The 18,941-nt window shown below is 38.3% G+C and overlaps 1 protein-coding gene across 3 annotated transcripts in view; it reads left to right on the top strand.

Annotated features, from left to right (window-relative positions):
- Window positions 1-3,814: 3,814 nt before the first annotated feature.
- The window catches only part of Znf507 (zinc finger protein 507), a 31,507-nt gene continuing 16,380 nt past the window's right edge, over window positions 3,815-18,941 (top strand). The window contains exons 1-5 of one of the 3 annotated variants that reach the window (XM_015496936.2): window positions 3,815-3,850; window positions 5,281-5,374; window positions 10,814-12,951; window positions 14,358-14,475; window positions 18,148-18,262. In XM_015496936.2, the coding sequence (XP_015352422.1) occupies window positions 10,816-12,951; window positions 14,358-14,475; window positions 18,148-18,262 (2,369 nt within the window). In that variant the 5' untranslated portion in view covers window positions 3,815-3,850; window positions 5,281-5,374; window positions 10,814-10,815. Of the gene's footprint in view, window positions 3,851-3,951; window positions 5,375-10,813; window positions 12,952-14,357; window positions 14,476-18,147; window positions 18,263-18,941 lie in introns of those variants that run through there. The other 2 variants (XM_015496937.2, XM_048791001.1) reach the window with 2 other exon arrangements.

Genomic DNA, 18,941 nt, shown 5'->3' with positions numbered 1-18,941 from the left:
CTTAGTGTCTTTCTTCATCATCTTCTTCTTCTTTTCATTTTCTTCCTTGGAACTTCTCATCAATAAAGATCACTGCTTTAAGGAAACTGCTTCTTCTCTGGGGAGAATTTAACAGTATCCTATTACAATCAGATTGTCTTTTTCAGAAGCAGGGGGTATTACCTGTCAACAGGGTTTGGGGCATAGCAAATAGCTACCACCCATCTCAGCTGAGCTACTACCTGGATCCTGGGCAGATAAAGTGGCAAAAGAAAAGAGCCCTTTGGAGGCCTCTGAATCTCATTTTCATTCCCCTTGCAGAGAAGAGACTGGTTTTATTGACAAAGACGACTGAAAATTGCCTGAGCGTTCCAATAACCAGTCTGCGTTGAAGCAGAGAGACAGTCTGGCGGAGGCAAGCTCCCTGCTCCATCGCGCAGCTCCGCTGAGCCACGCTTGCTGCAGCACAAGTCTGTGGCATATGCAGACTAGACTGAAAGGAGCCTCCTGTCGTCCCCAAAAGCAGCCCTTCTCCACTTCCACTCCCAGCCTGCTGCTGCATTTCCTGGATCTCAACCATAAATCAACATGCATTCAGGGAATCTCTGCCAGAAACCAAACTCAGACTGATTCAGGGACCTTGGGGTCAAGCCTGGGTTAGCTGGACAAGGCAAATGTCCCACTTCCCACTGGAGTGCTTTGCGGTTTGACTGCACATTCCAGATATGCCACTAGATGTCACCACCATTGATTCTTGTCCTCATGCCCAGGTCCTGAGCATAAGGCAGAGCCCCAAGGCTAGGAGAATTTCAGACTGAATTCTATCGTGACCTTGATTGCAGGGCTATCCAAGCTCCTTTGTGGGCCTTTTCCAAACCAGTTAGTATCTCAGACCCAAAACAACAGGGCTGAAATTTACACAAGACTGATATCTGTTAGAGCAAACCCCACTTCTCACAATCGAGTTTTCTGCTCTTTCTCCTCTTATTCCTTGTCATAGATGGTTGCTGTGTTGCTGTGTATTCTTCTGGTTTATCCGGGCCTTCAATAATAAATAAATTTGTATGTGTGCCTCGTAGCACTAGGGATTTTAGATGTCAATATGCTGCTACAATAACGTAGGTCTGTGGCTTTTAGCAGGGAATGAATGACAGATGGATAATTTATGATGATTCTTGAGACCTGAACTATAATTATGAAGTATTTCTAGGTGTATATTCAGGATGCAAAGTGTACAGAATCCAGAGTTAATGTTAATTTATTGCTGACAGCTGTATATATAATAATATATCATGTCTTTTAATCTTACATTCCTTCTGACTTATATCAAGCAATCTTTTCATTCATTAATAAAATCAGGTCTTGCTATTATTTTTAATAACGAAGTCCCATTTTGAACCCAGAAAACTCCTATAATTAAACTCTGTACTTCTATATATAAGATAGTTGATGCTTTAAAAAAAAGGATAAATGGTATTTCTTGTTTTACAAGCAAGGTGAAAACATCAGAAAGATGGAATCCACCTGCTCACAGTCCCCATGGGAGCTAAATAGCAAAGTCTGGAATAATTTTTGAGTTTATTTTTGCAGCTCACACTACTATGTCCTTTTCTCTTTTAGCAGCCTACCTGTCTCCTCTAACCCTTCCTCCATCTTTCCTTTTTTTTTTTTTAAAGGCAGTATATTTTTTAAAGGTCATGATAAAAATTACTGCTAAAAGAAATACAGGCTACATGTCTCATCCAATTTTCTGTGCTATGCCAAAGACTTACATGATTAATCTTTTCAAAGAAATCTCATCTAATCTTCTTACACTGAAGACAAGGTGTCCTTCATAAGTATGAGGGCTGGAAACAGGTAGCTCTCCCTTAAATTTCAACTGGTTTAGTGACCCATTCAGTTTATGGCGAGTTACCACCTTGCAACTTACTTACTGTGCTATCCTTTGTGTTCCCAAAATTTAAACAGAGCTCTGGTTTAAGTTGTAAAGCAATATGTATTATCAGACTGCCTGGCTACTTTAGGAGATACAGACCCATGATACTTGTAGAAGAAGTGAAACCTTTAACCTTATCAACTAATTAATGGCCCCAAAGTAGAATAATGAGGTGTGTGGAGACAGGGATTCAGTTATCTGGGTCATCTCTCATCTGGAAACAGAATCAGATTCCACTGAATAGGTACAAGATAACCGAGTAAGCAAGTTTCCTATCTGTAACATTAAATCTTACTATGATTGGTTAATTAAATCATGATAAATAATGTTCTGTGGCAGGTGGAAGGTGCTGAGAAGAGTTTAGATGAGACATCCACAAGTTCAATTGAACTACACCTGAATGTCTCTTCATTCCTCTGACTTAAAATTGTTTACTGTGATTTTTTTTTTTTTTTGGAGAGTGCTTTTGCAGGGAAAAAAAAATACTGAGGCTTTTAAAAATTGCCTAGGTTTTTCTATCAGATTCTGCTTCTTATACCTTGCTCCTAATTCTTTTGTTAACATTCCTTTCTGCCTGTAACACTCTGCCTTTTCCAGTTACTTCCCTGGAGTGGAGAATGCCAGCAATAGCTGTACCATGCTGCTGTAACAAATAGCTCCAAAACCTCAGTGACTTGCTTACCCAAGGTTCTTATCATTGATCAGCTATGAGTTCAGCTCATCACCATCACTCTAAGATACAGTCTGACAGAGTGACATTGTCAATTTCCAAACCAGACAGAAAGGAGTACACGGATAATTAAAAGCTCCAGTATAGGGGTGATGCCCCTCACTTCCACATACAGTTCATTAGCCCATACCAGACATAGGTCACACCTTCAAAACAGAAGAGGAACAGCAAGTTCATCTCAGCATGTGCTGGAAGAGAAACAAAGGAAAATAGCCAGTAAATACCAGAAATGATCCCTGGAACTTCAGACAAAGACATATTTACTTTCTTTCATTTGTGGGTTTCCCAACACCCAAATTCAGGTGTATTTGTATCCTGAGATTCAGTAAGTTAAATTATTGACCTATGTAAACAATGACTATAAATTTTATTATTTTGTGTATTTGGGGTCTTCTCCCTATGTACTCACTTGACAGCCCATCCTGCTCATAAAGGCCTCTAAATATATCAGGAAGTATCCAAAAGACATCTCACCAAACAAGTCCAGTCCATTGCTGTGAGCAGAATCTTCGGTTTTACTTCGCCCCCTGTGTCTGTGGCCCATCTGCTGACTCTAGACCCAAGAATTCAGCCTGCATAATTCCTAATCCACCAAAACTGCCTAGTACCCTTGGTGAAGTTGTTATCATGTGAGCAGGGGGACCCCAACAACGCTGTTTACACCATGGTTTTTCTTGAAACAGATCTAAATGACAAATGGTATCATGCCCTCAGAGAGCTAAGGTTGTGTTACTAGGTCAGAGTTTATCAACTGCGATCCTACAACCCTGGAACATTCTCTGAAGCAAATAGATTTCCCCAGGATTGTCCCTCAGCAGGCACACCTGAATTAAAGTCACAGACCTAGCCAGGACCTCTATATTTTAGCCAAGAAGTATAGCCCAACCAGAAGAAACAACACAAATCCACGGTCACAGGGGTGAAAAGAATGTCAATGCCCATGGTGGAATGCGAATTAAGGGGAGGGTGGGGTGATAAAGTTAGCCCACAGTAGATCTAGGCCACGTGGGAAGGCTCCGAAGAGAACACGCGTCGACTTCTAGACCTAGAGAGCTTCTGATAGAGCAGGGCAGGGGACCTGAGAACCGGACCACGCCGGCAGAACCCGCCGCCGTTTCAGAGGCCGCAGCGAACCAGGCGATACCCTCTTTGCGCCCGGATAACCTGGTTGGCNCGCGGAAGCAGCAGCCGCCGCCCGACCGCAGGTACGGCGCCCCGGGGCCGCCCCTCCGCTCGCTGTTAGCGCCGCCGCCGGCCATGTGCATCCTCCCCTCAGGCCTCTACCGGCGTCCGCTTCCTCCTCAGCCGGCTGACACCCTCCCGGTGCTTGCCCCATGGCCCAAATTCCATGTCCCCTTTCTGCCCTCTGTGCCGTCCACAGGAAGGCCTGTGGAGACCCCGGCCTTGCCCTGCAGCTGGGGGTGGGGGAACCTGCCGCTGCCCGCATACGGTCTCCAGCTTGGCGCCCCCAGGCAGGCCTGTCTGAGGCGTTGCTTCCTTCCCTATGCAAATGTAATATCGCTTAAGCCAGCCAGGATGGAGCTAACTACTGTTCTTGCCGCATCTATTGATTACTTTTCTCAACCCCAATCGCCTCAGCCCTTTGGGCACTGCATGGTGTAATAACAGCCCAGTACAGAAACAGCAGTTCTGTCCTTTCGCACTTATCATCCCAATGGAAGGATCTCTCCAGATCATTGGGGAAAGTGTCCACCTTTTAAGACCTGGGGGCATTCGGAGTGCATGGTTTGTGTGGAAGGCCTGGACGATTAATTGGGCAGAGTCTACCCTCCCAACCCGAAGGCTGTCTTTTTAGTTCCTGCTGTGGGCTGTAAATTCGCTATTCATCTACAATGCTCTTATCAGGCAATTACCAGATTTATCACCTCCTTGAGTTTGTACTTTCTTAAGTACTCCACTCTGACTCAGTGAATGGGTTGTGTCATTGATTAAAGGAGAAAGTCTGGCCCTTCATTTTTTTATCACAGTAACTCGTTAAAAATTAACTTAAGAGGAGGCCTGAAAACATGTTTTCTCCCCCAGCAGTGAACTATTTTATTTAAGTATAATCAATAAATTAGTCGCTTTCTAGATGAAACCCATAATCATTCTTTGACTCTTAGGTTCATACCAGCTAGCATAAGAAACAATAGCAAAGAAATGTAGGACCAGGGCAGGAAATGACATTAGAAAGACCTATATAGGTCAAGCCGTTGTGTCATATCTTTTCATGCTGCCATTCTGCCCGCTGTGCTTGTAAAATTTGCGTACTCATCCTTTAGATTGTATTTTTGGTTAAGGTTAAAATAGCAATATGAAACTTATTATTCCATATTGATGTCAGTAAGACCAGCAGTGTGTTGAGTCAGTTACATACAGTCTGAGGTAAAAGGAAATATACAATTAATTGGGAGAAGTTTCCAGAGCTATTTTTTTTCTAACTTCTGAAAATCCTCAAGTCTACTTGTTGAATTATGTAAATTTGCATCACATAATCAGATTGCATGAATATTATTCTAAATTTCTTTTTTGACATGGAGTATTGGAAAATTTTTCACTGCCCAAATTAATCATTACTTTGTTTCACAAAAAAAGAGAAATGTTTGATACTGTATACTTTCATTCTTGGCCACAGCTGGATTTTGAAGATTGATCCAAGGGACTGTATTAATTTCAGAAATTGATTTGAAAGACACTGGCTCTGCCACTTAACAACCATGTAACCTTGGGTAAGTCACTTAAACCTCACTGAGTTTCCATATTTATAAAATTGTATAACACCACCTAGCCTGTCCCAAAGAGTTACGAGGATCAAATACATTAACATGTTTGCAGCCTAGCTGTGAGAGGCTGTTCCTCTTCAGTATGAATAACTTTATGCATTTATGTTCTCACTGAAAGTTGAGAGGAAACTTGTATTAGGGAAAGCATGGTTTTAGAATAAGATTGTCCTGCCTGGATTCCAGATCTTTCTTTCTTTTTCTTTCTCTTTTTTTGGGGGGGGAGAAGGAGTGGTACCAGGGATTGAACCCAGATGTACTTAACCACTGAGCCACATCCTCAGCTCTTTTTTTTAAAATACATATGCTTTTTATTTTGAGATAGGGTCTTGTTAAGTTGCTAAGACTGACTTTGAACTTGCAATCCTCCTGCCTCAGCCTCCCTTGCTGTTGGAATTACAGGCATGTACTGCCATACTCAGCTGTATTCCAGTTCTTCCACTTCTTAAACCATTCGTTACTTTATATCTGTGAGCCTCAGATGTATTACTTTATATCTTTGAAGTTCTTCATCTGCAAAAAAAAAAAAAAAAAGGCTAGTATTACCAGGAAATACATGAGCATCACAAAAAAATCTACATAGGCACTACTCCTTGGACTTGTACCTCAAGGACAAGAATTTCCTCTTAATCATTTTTATAGTCTCCAGCACTATGCTTGGCACATTATAGGTACTCAACAAATCATAGTAAATCTGAATGTTGGTTAATATTAGTTAGACCTTATGTCTTAATTGCAGCTGCCAAATTAGAATATTCTCTCAGGCTAGCTGCCAGCTAAGAATTCTAGACTATGAAATTCATGTACTTGTGATATTTGTACTCAGTTTTTTTTTCAAAGTGGCAATTAATAATTACATTGTGTGAGGAGATTTTAAGTCATATAAATTATAGCTGACATTAGTAAGGTAAACCTATAAAGTTTAAGCAGTTTCCCAGTAACTCTTTATAAGCAGTTTATAGTTCAGGGACATAAAGTCTTTCCAGTTCCACCCTCTTGTTTTATATCTGAATAATCTAAAACCCACAGAGATAGTGACTTGCCTAAAGTCACACAGCTAACTAAGGGCACTATAGAGAAGGGACACATGAGCTTTTGTCCCCTACTTCCTTTTGTCTGGAGCAAAACAAATGTTTTATATTTTTAAATTATGAGACTGAAAAAAATGGGGAATTGGCTTTTATTTCTGTTGCACAATGTTTTTTCTAGTTGGAAAAGGCAAATTCTGAGTGTGAAAGAGAAGACTCTTTATATCATATTGTACTGTTTTTATATATACACAGAAAATTACAGCCTTTTCTCCAGGCCCACATTGTTCAACTTGATTTGACTTGTGATAACTGTACTACTATAACTAAAAGGAACTAATTAGAAACACAAATAAACCAAACAGCAAATTATAAGGAAATAATTTAGCTCTTAACTTTTCTTGGGTAAGACATTAATTCTAAGCTTCTGCCTGAGAATTACTATTGTCAAAGAAAGATTTAAGAGACTCTGTGGAAAAGGTTATAGAACTTTTCTGGTGTGGGATGCAATTTTTGTTTATTTGTAACAGTTTGATATATTTGATCTATTATCATTTCTAATGATTTCAAACAAGCAATGGGTTTTGCTTACGCCTCTAGTATTCTGTCCTCAGAGTGAACCTTCCTATCCAGCCATTTTGATCTTTTTGCTAACCCTTAGATAGCATGCTTATTCTCACTTCTAAAAATATAATAATGTTATGGCTGCCTTTCTTGTCAATCTTATCCTTGTATCAGAAGTATTCCAAGGAAGAAAATGGCAAATTCAAATTAGATTAATGCAAGAAGGGTATATTTACAAAGATACTATTAATAAAAGTGTTGGAATTATGTAGGCAGAGCACAGGGATAGAACAGTTATTGGGAGCCTAGCTGCATCAGAAGGGAGAGGCCCCAGAACCAGAAGCAGAATCTTAAGAGCAGCCTATCTGGAGAGAAGTGGCTATTTTGAGGAACACAGTCCGTCAGGGCAACTTAGAGGCAGGGATCTAGGACAGTGAATATCCTGTTCTCATTCTCCTGTATCCCTTAGATCTGTAAGACTCTCCATTGGCAGAATTCAACCAGAAACTAGAGGTCAGGGAAGACTAATGATTTAATCTCTCCTGGGCGGAATGCAGATTGGAGAGGGGGATACAGGGCAAATGGATGATGTCTTGCACAGTGTCCATCCTTTGGGATCCAGTGTACGTCTTACCTCTTCAAAAAGCCTTTTGCATACCTTCCTAGCCCAGGGGAGCTCTTCTGTCTCTCTTAGGATTTGGCTATTAACTGTTGCCCTCTGTCAGTTTTACTCTGTGTATTATTACTTCATTCAAAAGCTGTTACTTAATTCTTTTCAGCTTTTCAGTGTCTTATGCACTCAGTTTGGTTTAAAACTGTGAGTACTATGAATTTCAAATGTTTCCATTTTTCCTGCTACTTTGTGTTGGGCTTTGCACATAACTTTTTTTTTTTTTTTTTATAACTTTATATTATGAAAAATGTAGACATTCACCCAAGTGGAAAGAATAATATATTGAACTTCTGGGCACTCATCACACAACTTCACTTACAGATGTTATTTTTATTTTGTCTCCACCTTCCCCACCCCTCCACTATCCAGGTAATTTTTTTAGGTTGTGTTTAGTCCATCTCTTAGAGTTCACGGATAGTATTCAAGTGATCCATATTATAGTCATTGTTTTCACTGGGATTGTACATATACTCCTTATTTTCATCTCTCTTATTCCAATAAACTTTACTTTGTTTGATGTGTTCTATATATAGATGGGTAGATATAGATGTGATTGCATGAGTAGTCTAAGTAAAATTTTTGTCAAAATTTGGAGGGTCAGCTTTAAGGTAATGTCCCTTCTGTGTATACTTTATTATGAGCTGTTTTGCCTTTTTTTTTTTTTTTTTAAACAACTTTTGTCTTGATGAGTTTTGACTTGTGTATTAATTTTGCATGTGGACCCAAACTTGTTTCTCAGGTGTTTCCTGATGTATTTTATGTTGTCATATCTGTTTTATAGCTGCCATTACTGTACTTTTCCCCAAATGTATGCAGCATCTAAAATGAGATACTTACATAAATGTTCAGGGAAAATTGGAGCATCTGCTGCAAATTTCCATTAGCTCCTAATGCCTGAGCAGACATAGCTTTAAGTGTTTTGTCAGATTGTTTTGAATTAGACTTGAGATTAGATGAACTCCTCCTTCTCTTTATTTTCCTTTTTTTTTTTTTTCCCCCAAGGATCACACTGAAATATCCATGGGGAACAATTTGCAGTGCTCTGTATCCTTCCTATTATGTTATTAAGTAGAAGTACGGTAACTGAGTCACCTTTGTAACTGTAGGTGTGCGAAGTCTATTGAGCAAACATTCACTTTTAACTTCCAATTATCAATTAGCCTCTGTGGATGTTACATTTCAAGGGAGGAGACCTTTGGTCTACAGTGGTGAGTCATATCTTGTCCAAGATACTGAATGTTTGGGGATTCCTATTATTAAACATATTGTGTAACTGCATGAAACCATTGAACTGAAAAAAATATAGCCTTAAGTTAATGGTCCAAAAAATAAATCAGTGGTCACATGAAGAGCCAAAATTCCCCTTGGCCTAAAAATGTGCATTTCTAAGGCAGTAAAGTGATTTAAGAAGTGGCAAAGGGTTTTTCCAAAGAAACTTTTGTTCCCCCATTGGTCTCCTCTTCAGTGACTTAAGGTTGAGTAGAAATCTAAAAAGACTTGTTTTTTCTACCTGAGAAAGATGAAAAGAAACTTATTCTTTTGAGAGTTGGTTTGGGGAGAGAGTAGCTGAAGGCCCATTGGCCTTTGGGAAGGGGATCACTGTCAGTGTTGTACCCTTGGTGAAATGCACTCCCTGCTGTGAGGCAGATTAGAAGCAATCCCTGAAAAGAAGAAAGCTGATTTCATAGGGCAGAGTATTAGCAAGGAGGGAAGAAGGAATACTAAAGAAGCCAAGAGTAAAATGTTTGCATTTTTGCCTGATGTGGACCTAGATATAGAAAACTGGTATGCCAGAAAGAACAGAAAATAAGAGGGAAAGCTGCAATTGCTGCCAAAGTGGATATGGGCAAACTAGTACTGAAGCTGGTTAGAGGTCTAGAAGGATGGGTTAGGTATGATTCTGGCAAGGGGCTGAAAGACCTTTATATGTTGATTCAGCCATGTGGGGAAGAAGAGCCATGATTCACTAACTAAAATAAGAACTCAAAGTCTGTACTAAAGTTTAAGAATAGCATGGTCTTTGGTCTATAGCTAGTGCCACTAAAAATTTTGCTGGCATTTGTTGTATGTTGTGAGTAAGATTCCAGAATGCACCTAAATGTGGAAAAACAAAACTTGTTGCTGGAAAAAAGCCTAAACTTAAAAATGTGATCCAAGTCAACAAATTAGTCTCACTTTAAGCCAAAGGAAATGTTTGAAATGAAAGTACTGCCAGGAAATATAAAGAGTATTTGAGTCTTAGGCAGAAAAATTTATGAGCATTTTATGTTTAGAGGCTTCCGAGGTCATAGTGCATTATTAAGACCTACAGATAAGCCCTTTGAAGGACTCTGTTCATTTCTGGACCTGAAGCACAACCGGGATATCAACTTTTTCCTTCTCTGATGGCCCTTTCCCTTTCAGGAAAAAGAACATGCATGTGGGTATGAGTAATAGTTGGCCACTAATATAACCTCTAGAAAAAAAACCACAGCATAGTTTGTGGTTTATCTTCAGGATGATAAATCAAAGGAAGTAAAAGAAGGAACTGGGTTATTGCTTTTATTTAGTTTCATTTGCATAGTACTTCTCAAAATTCACTGTGTCTTTTATTACATGATGCTTTTTTTTATAATTTCAAAGATTAAGGAGGGGAAAAATTATGATTTTAGTAAAAAAGTCTGTAGCTGCATTTTGATTTAAGAAATAGTTTTTCAGGAAACATATGACTTAAAAGAGTGACATTTCACAGTAACTTGAGGTGGTTCCACAGGTTCTGAGAATGGCTGTGTTATTTTTGTTTTTGGCATTGTACATAAAGGGACAGAGAACTGATTGGGTCCAACTTGATGTCAAAGGCAAACATGATGAAGAAAAAAGGAAATAAAGGTTATTAAAGTTATTTCCAGAGAAATATGTAAAGGATGGCAAGATCTTCATCATCAAATTTGGTGGGAGGTTACATTCCAAAGTGGAATTCTAAGCATTTTAACTCTGTGTTGGGGACAGCTAGTTACATTGATGTGGAACTCCCACCTTAGAAAATATTTAGATTACCTTAGACACCAAAATTGACATGTATCTCCTGAATTACATACCTGTAATTATCCTGTACCTGGTATTTCTTGTATGTTATCCTTCTAGATATGGAAGACAGCAGCAGTATTGCCATGTTGGTGCCAGATACAGGGGAACAAGAAACTATATTGACGGCTGAAGGTATCATCACTCCTTCATTAGAAATCGATGAGCAAAGAAAAGCTAAAGCAGATCCATTAATTCATGTTATACAGAAGTTAAGCAAGATAGTGGAGCATGAAAAGTCACAAAAATGTCTTCTGATTGGGAAAAAACGCTCACGTTCAAATACTACAGCACGCTGTCTTGAAACCCAAGAACTTTGTGAAATTCCAGCAAAAGTAACCCAGTCACCTGCTGCTGACATTAGAAAGGCTGAGATGTCTCAAGCAAATTTCACACCTGACTCTCTTGCCCAGAATGATGGGAAGGCAATGTCTTACCAGTGTAGCCTTTGTAAGTTTCTGTCATCCTCTTTTTCTGTGTTAAAAGACCATATCAAGCAGCATGGTCAGCAGAATGAAGTGATATTAATGTGCTCAGAGTGCCATATTACATCCAAAAGCCAAGAGGAGCTTGAAGCTCACGTGGTAAATGACCATGAAAATGAAGCCAATAGTCACATCCAGTCCAAAGCCCAACAGTGCATAAGCCCCTCCAACTCCTCATGTCCAAGAACCACTGAAAGAAATAATGAAACCATTCCTGACATCCCAATAAACGTGGATAGTTCGCAAACTCATACTGTACAAACTTCATCCGTGACTGAAATGGGTAGGAGGAAATGGTATGCATATGAACAATATGGCATGTATCGATGCTTGTTTTGTAGTTATACTTGTGGCCAGCAGAGAATGTTGAAAACACATGCTTGGAAACATGCAGGGGAAGTTGACTGCTCCTATCCAATCTTTGAAAATGAAAATGAGCCTCTCGGCTTGCTGGATTCTTCAGTATCTGCTGCACCAGGTGGGGTTGATGCAGTAGTCATTGCTATTGGAGACAGTGAACTGAGTATCCACAATGGACCATCAGTACAAGTGCAAATTTGCAGCTCAGAGCCGTTGTCGTCATCTTCATCTCCTTTAGAACATAGTGCAGAAGGGGGCGTAGACCTAAGTCAGTCAGTTACCCTTGACCCTAATGAGGAAGAAATGCTAGAGGTGATCTCTGATTCAGAGGAGAATCTGATTGCTGATAGCCTACTTTCATCGGCACAGAAAATCATCAGCAGTAGCCCAAATAAGAAAGGTCATGTTAATGTGATAGTGGAGCGTTTACCAAGTGCAGAAGAAACACTTTCACAGAAACATTTCCTCATGAATACTGAAATTGAAGAAGGGAAAAACTTGAACCCAACAGAAACCCAGACTGGCTGTGGAGAAACTGATGACATTTATCATGCTGACAAATGTACTGTTGACATTGGGGGGTTGATCATAGGCTGGAGCAATCCAGAAAAGAAAGACAGTGAGTTAATAAGTAAAGGCTTAGCTACTGATGAAAATGCCCCACCTGGCCGAAGAAGGACAAATTCTGAGTCCCTTAGACTACATTCATTAGCTGCAGAAGCCCTTGTCACAATGCCTATACGAGCTGTAGAACTAACAAGAGCCAATCTTGGACATTATGGGGATATAAACCTCTTAGATCCAGATACTGGACAAAAGCAAGTAGATAATCCATTGGCAGCATATTCAAAAATTATGTCACCGCTTAAAAACTCTTCAGATGGCTTAACTAGTTTTAACCAAAGCAACTCTACCTTGGTAGCACTTCCAGAGGGTAGACAGGAATTGTCAGATGGACAAGTTAAGACAGGCATCAGCATGTCCCTACTTACTGTAATTGAAAAATTGAGAGAAAGGACAGATCAAAATGCTTCAGATGATGACATTTTGAAAGAGTTGCAGGACAATGCCCAGTGCCAACCCAACAGTGATACAAGTTTGTTGGGAACCAATGTGGTAGAATATATCCCTAATGCTGAACGGCCTTACCGTTGTCGCCTATGTCACTATACAAGTGGTAACAAGGGTTACATCAAGCAGCATCTACGAGTTCATCGACAGAGACAGCCATATCAGTGTCCTATTTGTGAGCACATAGCTGACAACAGCAAAGATTTGGAGAGCCACATGATCAACCACTGTAAAACAAGAATATACCAATGTAAACAATGTGAAGAATCCTTTCATTATAAGGTAAGCCTTGGTTAGTGAAATCTTTCAGAGGATTTTAGAATTTTAGAGTGAGGAAGGAACTTTCTTAATTTAGTCCAGCCACCTCATCTTATAGAAAAGGAAAATGAGTTCTAGAAAAGTTTAATAATTTGCCCCAGGGATCCCAGCTAAATAGTATTAAAGTTGGGACTGAAATCCAGGCCTTCATAGTTTCCACTCCAGAATTCGTTCCCCATTTTACTGCCTCCTTAATAGTCGTTATATTTACTACTTCAGTGTTTTAATGTGCATATCTTTTTAAAGTGTTGATTTTCATTTGCAAGGGAATGTATATACAGTGGATTGACGTCATGTACACATTTGACTTACTTAACCCCAGAAAAATGTGTATTTCTCATTTTACATGGCCCCCAAATGCAAGTCAGTCATATTAGCTGCTATACAATGAACAATGATTTATATCATTGCAAAAGGGAAAATGGGCTGTATTAGACTTACTAAAAGAGAGTCTGGTAGAAATAAAGTCACATACTCTACGTTTAATGGGCAGTTTAAGGAATTTTCAAGGGTTATTTATGCTGCCTGATTTTCATCTTATTGTTGACCTTAAATGAAACAGCTAGTATGAAATGCTCCTCATTCTTTTGTAAAGAAAACGTGCATCCGTTGAATCAATCATTGGTTTAGAACTTCTTCAATCTCTGAAAATTTGGTAAAAATTTAAAATATATCTTAATTGGCTAACTGAAGGTAGACTTTTCCTGTCAGATCACCCAGAGTTGGTGGTTAAAAGAAAGGTATTCAAGAATAAAAATGTTGAGAGATCCAGCTGCTTGAATTACCCTTATGAAATTCCAAGGAGAATATCCAAGTAGACTATAAAGGCAAGTTCTGGAAGTTTTTTTTTTTTTTTTTTTTTTGCTGCTGCCGTACTCTTGATTTGTAGAGTAGAAATAGAAGAGGATATCATTGGAGGAACAGTTCTAATTAGGTCCTTTCATGCATCTGCTTGATGTTTAAAGACAGAAATTAGCATAAAGTTTAGTGGTTACTGACTGAATTAATTTTTGTAGAAGTGTTGCATTATCCTGAGCACTCTGCTCCTGCCAGCTCTGGGCCTACCAGTATGTGTATATGTTATGCTATGCATAAACACCTCTTAAGAAGTGGTAACTTCCTTTTTGCAGAGAGTATAAAAAGAGGAGCTGCCTTTGTGATGAGATTGTGACCCTTCTGATGAATTTCTTTCTATAAATTGTGAAATGTGTCAATCAAATGGTCATTTAGCAGATTTTATTTAAAAATATTGGTAATATGTTCTCAGTAGGAGGCCATGAAAGCAATTAGCTGCTTCTTCCACAGCCTCCTAGTAATTGGATGTGTATTTTTATTGAAAACTTACATATTAATTTCTCTCAACTTTTTAGAGTCAGCTGAGGAATCATGAGAGAGAACAGCACAGCCTTCCAGACACCTTGTCAATAGCAGCTTCTAATGAGCCAAGAATTTCCAGTGATACAACTGATGGAAAATGTGTTCAGGAAGGTATCTGTGCATTTTTAAATACAGGCTGCAATGACTAGTATATGCAGTAAAAAATACCCGTACTTGTCACATAGGTTATTTTCAGGACTAAAGCATATATTATCCTCTGTTTTTATACTGTGGATGTGAGTGATTGTTACCTTTGCTCCTAAGAAAATTTCATGCACTAAATGCAGTAAATTATTACTAGATCCTGGGTAAGTAGGGCTAGATTAGTAAGGACTCAACTTAAACTGTGCAGGTAGATATTTCAATTAAAATTTATGCTCTCCAGTAAAAGCCAAGCTATAGCATAGACCCTCAGAAGGTGACATCAGCAAGCCAGAGAAACTGCAGCATAGAAAGAAGCCTCTCCCTCTCCCAGCACCAGTTGACCTACAGCAAACATAACTTTTGCAGATGGTAGGCCCCCACCTCAAACTTTAACTGAGGCTTCCTGCTGTGATCTTATTCTTCTCTAAGTATACTGCCAGATTTCATCTGCATTATTTAAAAACACACACAAACGTTATGTACTAGTTAGGTACCAGTCAGCCAAGTTTCTGGTAATAGGAATATTAGAATCAAAAGATTTAATTAGAGTTCCATGAAAAGGCGGATGCCACATCCGGAGAATTAGGGATAAAGTGTAATAAGCTGTACTTCCTTGCATCCGCTCACTTAAATTGATATACTTTAAATGTCTCGAGTGTGGTACATAGTGTTTATGGGAAATAAAACATATTGGGGTGACTTTCCTTTTTAGATTTCCTAAGAATTAAAGTTAGAAACAACTGCAGAGTGAAATGTTTTACCATAATGTTTCATTAAATTATACCCCAGAAAGCATAACTGATTCTACAATGTTTCTGAAAGAACTGATTTTGACACCACTGTAGTACCAAAATTCTCTTGTCAAACAGATGTCATCCCTGTAAAACTCTCCAAAACAAAAGGAGTTTATGACATGGCATCTGTTTCTGCAATAGATGGCTGAGCTAAAACAGTTTTGTTTCCTTTTTATAAAATAGCCCTAAATGCCTCCTTTTATTTTAATTCATTATGTTTCCATATCGCCTATAAAGGAGACATTAAAACATTTAGAAATGATTGGACCATAAATCCCTAATGAAGAAATGACTCAGTAGCGTCACCTGCAGTTAAATACCAGTGCTAGAATACGTATTCCAGCAACAAAAATTTAAATCTGAATGGGTACATAGATTAAAGTCACTATTTTAATAAAAAAGATAAAACATTGGTTCAAAATTAAAATAACCGTAAGTTTACAGTATTAGCATCTGCCCACCATATTCCATCTCACAACTTCTTTTCTTTGTGGGTTATACTTTTTCTTAGAGTTAAATGTATCAATTTTTAATTGGTTACCATTCTTTCCTACCCCTGCAAACTTCCTTGGCTATTCTTTGTCATAGTAGTATAAAACAGTGCAGGTTGCCAATAGCTTCCTGCATACTTCCACCTGGATAGGTACTTTATTAATTCAATATTAGCTATTTTGAAATCTGGTTGACAGATGACAGAACAACTTTTCAAGTCATATTTTGTTAAAACTTCTTTAACCACTTAGTCAATTTATTAAACAAGAGAGGAGATGTATGTCTCCTTTGATCCCCAGTCTGCCCATTATTATACCACCGATACCTCTGGACATAACTTTCAACACATAGGTCCAGTGTAATTGTACTTCAGGCATTCCTTCATCCAGAAGGCATGGCATGCCCCTCAAGAGTAGTGCCAGGTGCTGGATATACAATGACGGGCATCTTTGCCCTTGAGGAATCCAGCCCAGTGAAGAAGTCAGAAGTGGACTGATGGGTATATCTTCAAAATCCATCAGTGGCCCTGTGAAGCAAAGCACTTTGGCATGGTGTTTATTCTTGAAATTCAGTTAAATTGACCTTTCTCAGAAACCCACAATTTGCCAATCCATGGGTATTCAGTGCAAACCAAACGGGTAGATCCTTACCCTCAAAGAATCTACAGTTCAGTAACAAGGCAGATACTACCCAGAGAAGCAAGTAAATGTACATACTTTGGTGAAGGAAAAATACATGACTTACTAAACCATGCATGAGATTCTAGTATTTCTGTTTTGTAGATAAGAAAACTTGAGACCTCAAGAGGTGAAATAATTTACCTATAATCATACTGGTAGTAAGTGGCAGAGCAAGGACTAAGCCCAAGTTTTTGAACTTTAAATCCAATCTTCTTTTTCATTGGAAACATTTGCTTGAAGTAGCACAGGCTCTCATTCTGTGCTATATTAAGTTTTTCCATCTGTCAGTTTTATTAGTTGTCATTGATCTGTAATATTTTTCACACAAAACCATTATCCAATATTTCACACTTCATTTTTTCAAGTTTTTTTTTTAAACTATATTTGGAACAGTGCCATTTATAATCAAGTCCAAGTTTTTAACCTACCAATTAAGAGCAATACTTAGATTATAATTATGATTAGTACATGTATTAATGTTATAGATTTATACCAGGAAATTAGGATATTTTGTTCTGCCTGGCAGTATTTATTAGGCAAAGAAAATTTCAATTTTAAAAAGTTTAAATGTAACATAAGGATTTTTTTTGTTAAAATTTCAGTGCAGGTTTTCTTTTGTACCACGAAGTTTGCTCTTACACCCTGTTACTTGTGTTTTACCTAAGCTTTCTTCCTGCCAAGGGACACATAGCTCTTCCTGCTCTGCCTGATTCTTGAGCTTAAATGCTTGCTTTGTTCCTGAATATAAAGCATTCTGAGTAGGAATAGCCTGTGGATTTTATGCTGACAGTGAATAAATAAAGCATCAGATATCTTCAGGAAACAGTTTCATTTGATCAAGTTATTCAACTTGTATTTTCACACTTAAATTACTCAGCCCTATTGTTGCAGAATGAGTTAGTAATATGGTCTGTTTTCATTGGATCCATATTTCCTGCATTTCAGAGAACTTGCGTATTTATAGTCTTTGTCCCTGTAAAGTGTCAGTTTACTAAATGTAATTATTCTACGTTAATAGAGCCCCTCAAAATATGCAGTTGCTTTTCTTCTTATGTTGAATTGATAGCTGACAGTTAGCTGTAACCTGTAAATGCACAGGGTGAGAAAACTTATATAGTCCAGGCTAGCCCCAAACTTTCATTCCTCTCCTGCCTTAGCCTCTCAAGTAGCTGGGATTATAGGCTTGCGCCACCACACCCAGCTTAGGCTTTTTATATTGAGTTTGCTATATATGACTTGTGGTTAAAGTTTATAATATTGGATTATAATAAATTACAGCTGATTTTCAAACCAGTGTTTCCTTAGGATACTGTATCCAGTGCTGATTAGACTTAACACCTCTCTGATCAAAGTGGATCTCTGATTAATATAACTGCTATACAGCCAGCAGGGCAGCTGGAAGCAAGTTCAGTATACTTTAGAATTTTTATAAGGTTTTGCAGAAACCAGCCTTATCTATGTGTACAGATCAGATGATGATCAGTTTATATCTGCTGATAGTCTAGGTACAGCACAATCTATAAAGCCACTTCAAACTTGTTAAACAGTAAGAAAACCTTGATTAAAATAATAGTACTCTCTGGTGTATAAATATTCATTTACAACGGAATGTAAATGCTGTCATTTGAATCTTATTAAAACCTATCTCTGAAACTCTGAAATACCTTGTCTAGGGAGTAAGTCTTCAACCCAGAAACAGTATAGATGTGATGTGTGCGATTATACAAGTACAACATACGTTGGTGTCAGAAACCACAGACGAATTCATAACTCTGACAAGCCGTACAGGTAAGTGTGATGATCCTGGAATTTCAATGTTTATATTAAAATTTTGTATAGTAAATAAGTAAAATAGAAATAATTAATCCTTAATATTTAAAAGTAAAATTCACTGCAAAAGCGTAATTAACTGTCCTATATAATAATTTAATTTTATTGATTTTTCATAAAAACTAATTACACCTTGTATTTAGAGAAAATATAAGCATTCTCAGGATTCTGATAAACAGAAATCATTATTTCTTAAATAAACTTTGCTTTTTGAGAATAAACTGTTGTTTGCATATAATAAAGGTACAGGCGTGGGCTAGAAGTATAGCTCCGTGGTTGAGTGCTTGCCTAGCATGTACAACGCCCTGGGTTCAATACTCAGTACTGCAAAATAAATACGTGAAGATACAGATGTTTTACAGAGTTTCTCCAAGTGTCCAAATGTGGTTTGTTTTACCTGAAGCTACAGTGTAATGTAAGATTCCTACATCAGAACTTAACCAAATTCTGTGACTGATAGTTCTAGGCCATAGTTTAACCATTCATCAAAACATTTTTTCAGGTTTCAACTCTTTTCCCAAGTTTAATAGATATGACACAAATGAGTGTGGAAAAGTTGCTCTGTTAATCTACATGAAAACCTGACAGACTATGCCATAAAATGTCATTATTTGGGCCTATAGCAAGGAGTTCTCTA

The sequence above is a fragment of the Marmota marmota genome, unplaced genomic scaffold (genome assembly GCF_001458135.2).
Source record: "Marmota marmota marmota unplaced genomic scaffold, marMar, whole genome shotgun sequence".
NCBI classification, from domain to species: domain Eukaryota; kingdom Metazoa; phylum Chordata; class Mammalia; order Rodentia; family Sciuridae; genus Marmota; species Marmota marmota.
Note: the sequence above shows the minus strand (reverse complement) of the source record. Positions and strands in the feature narration are given on the sequence as shown.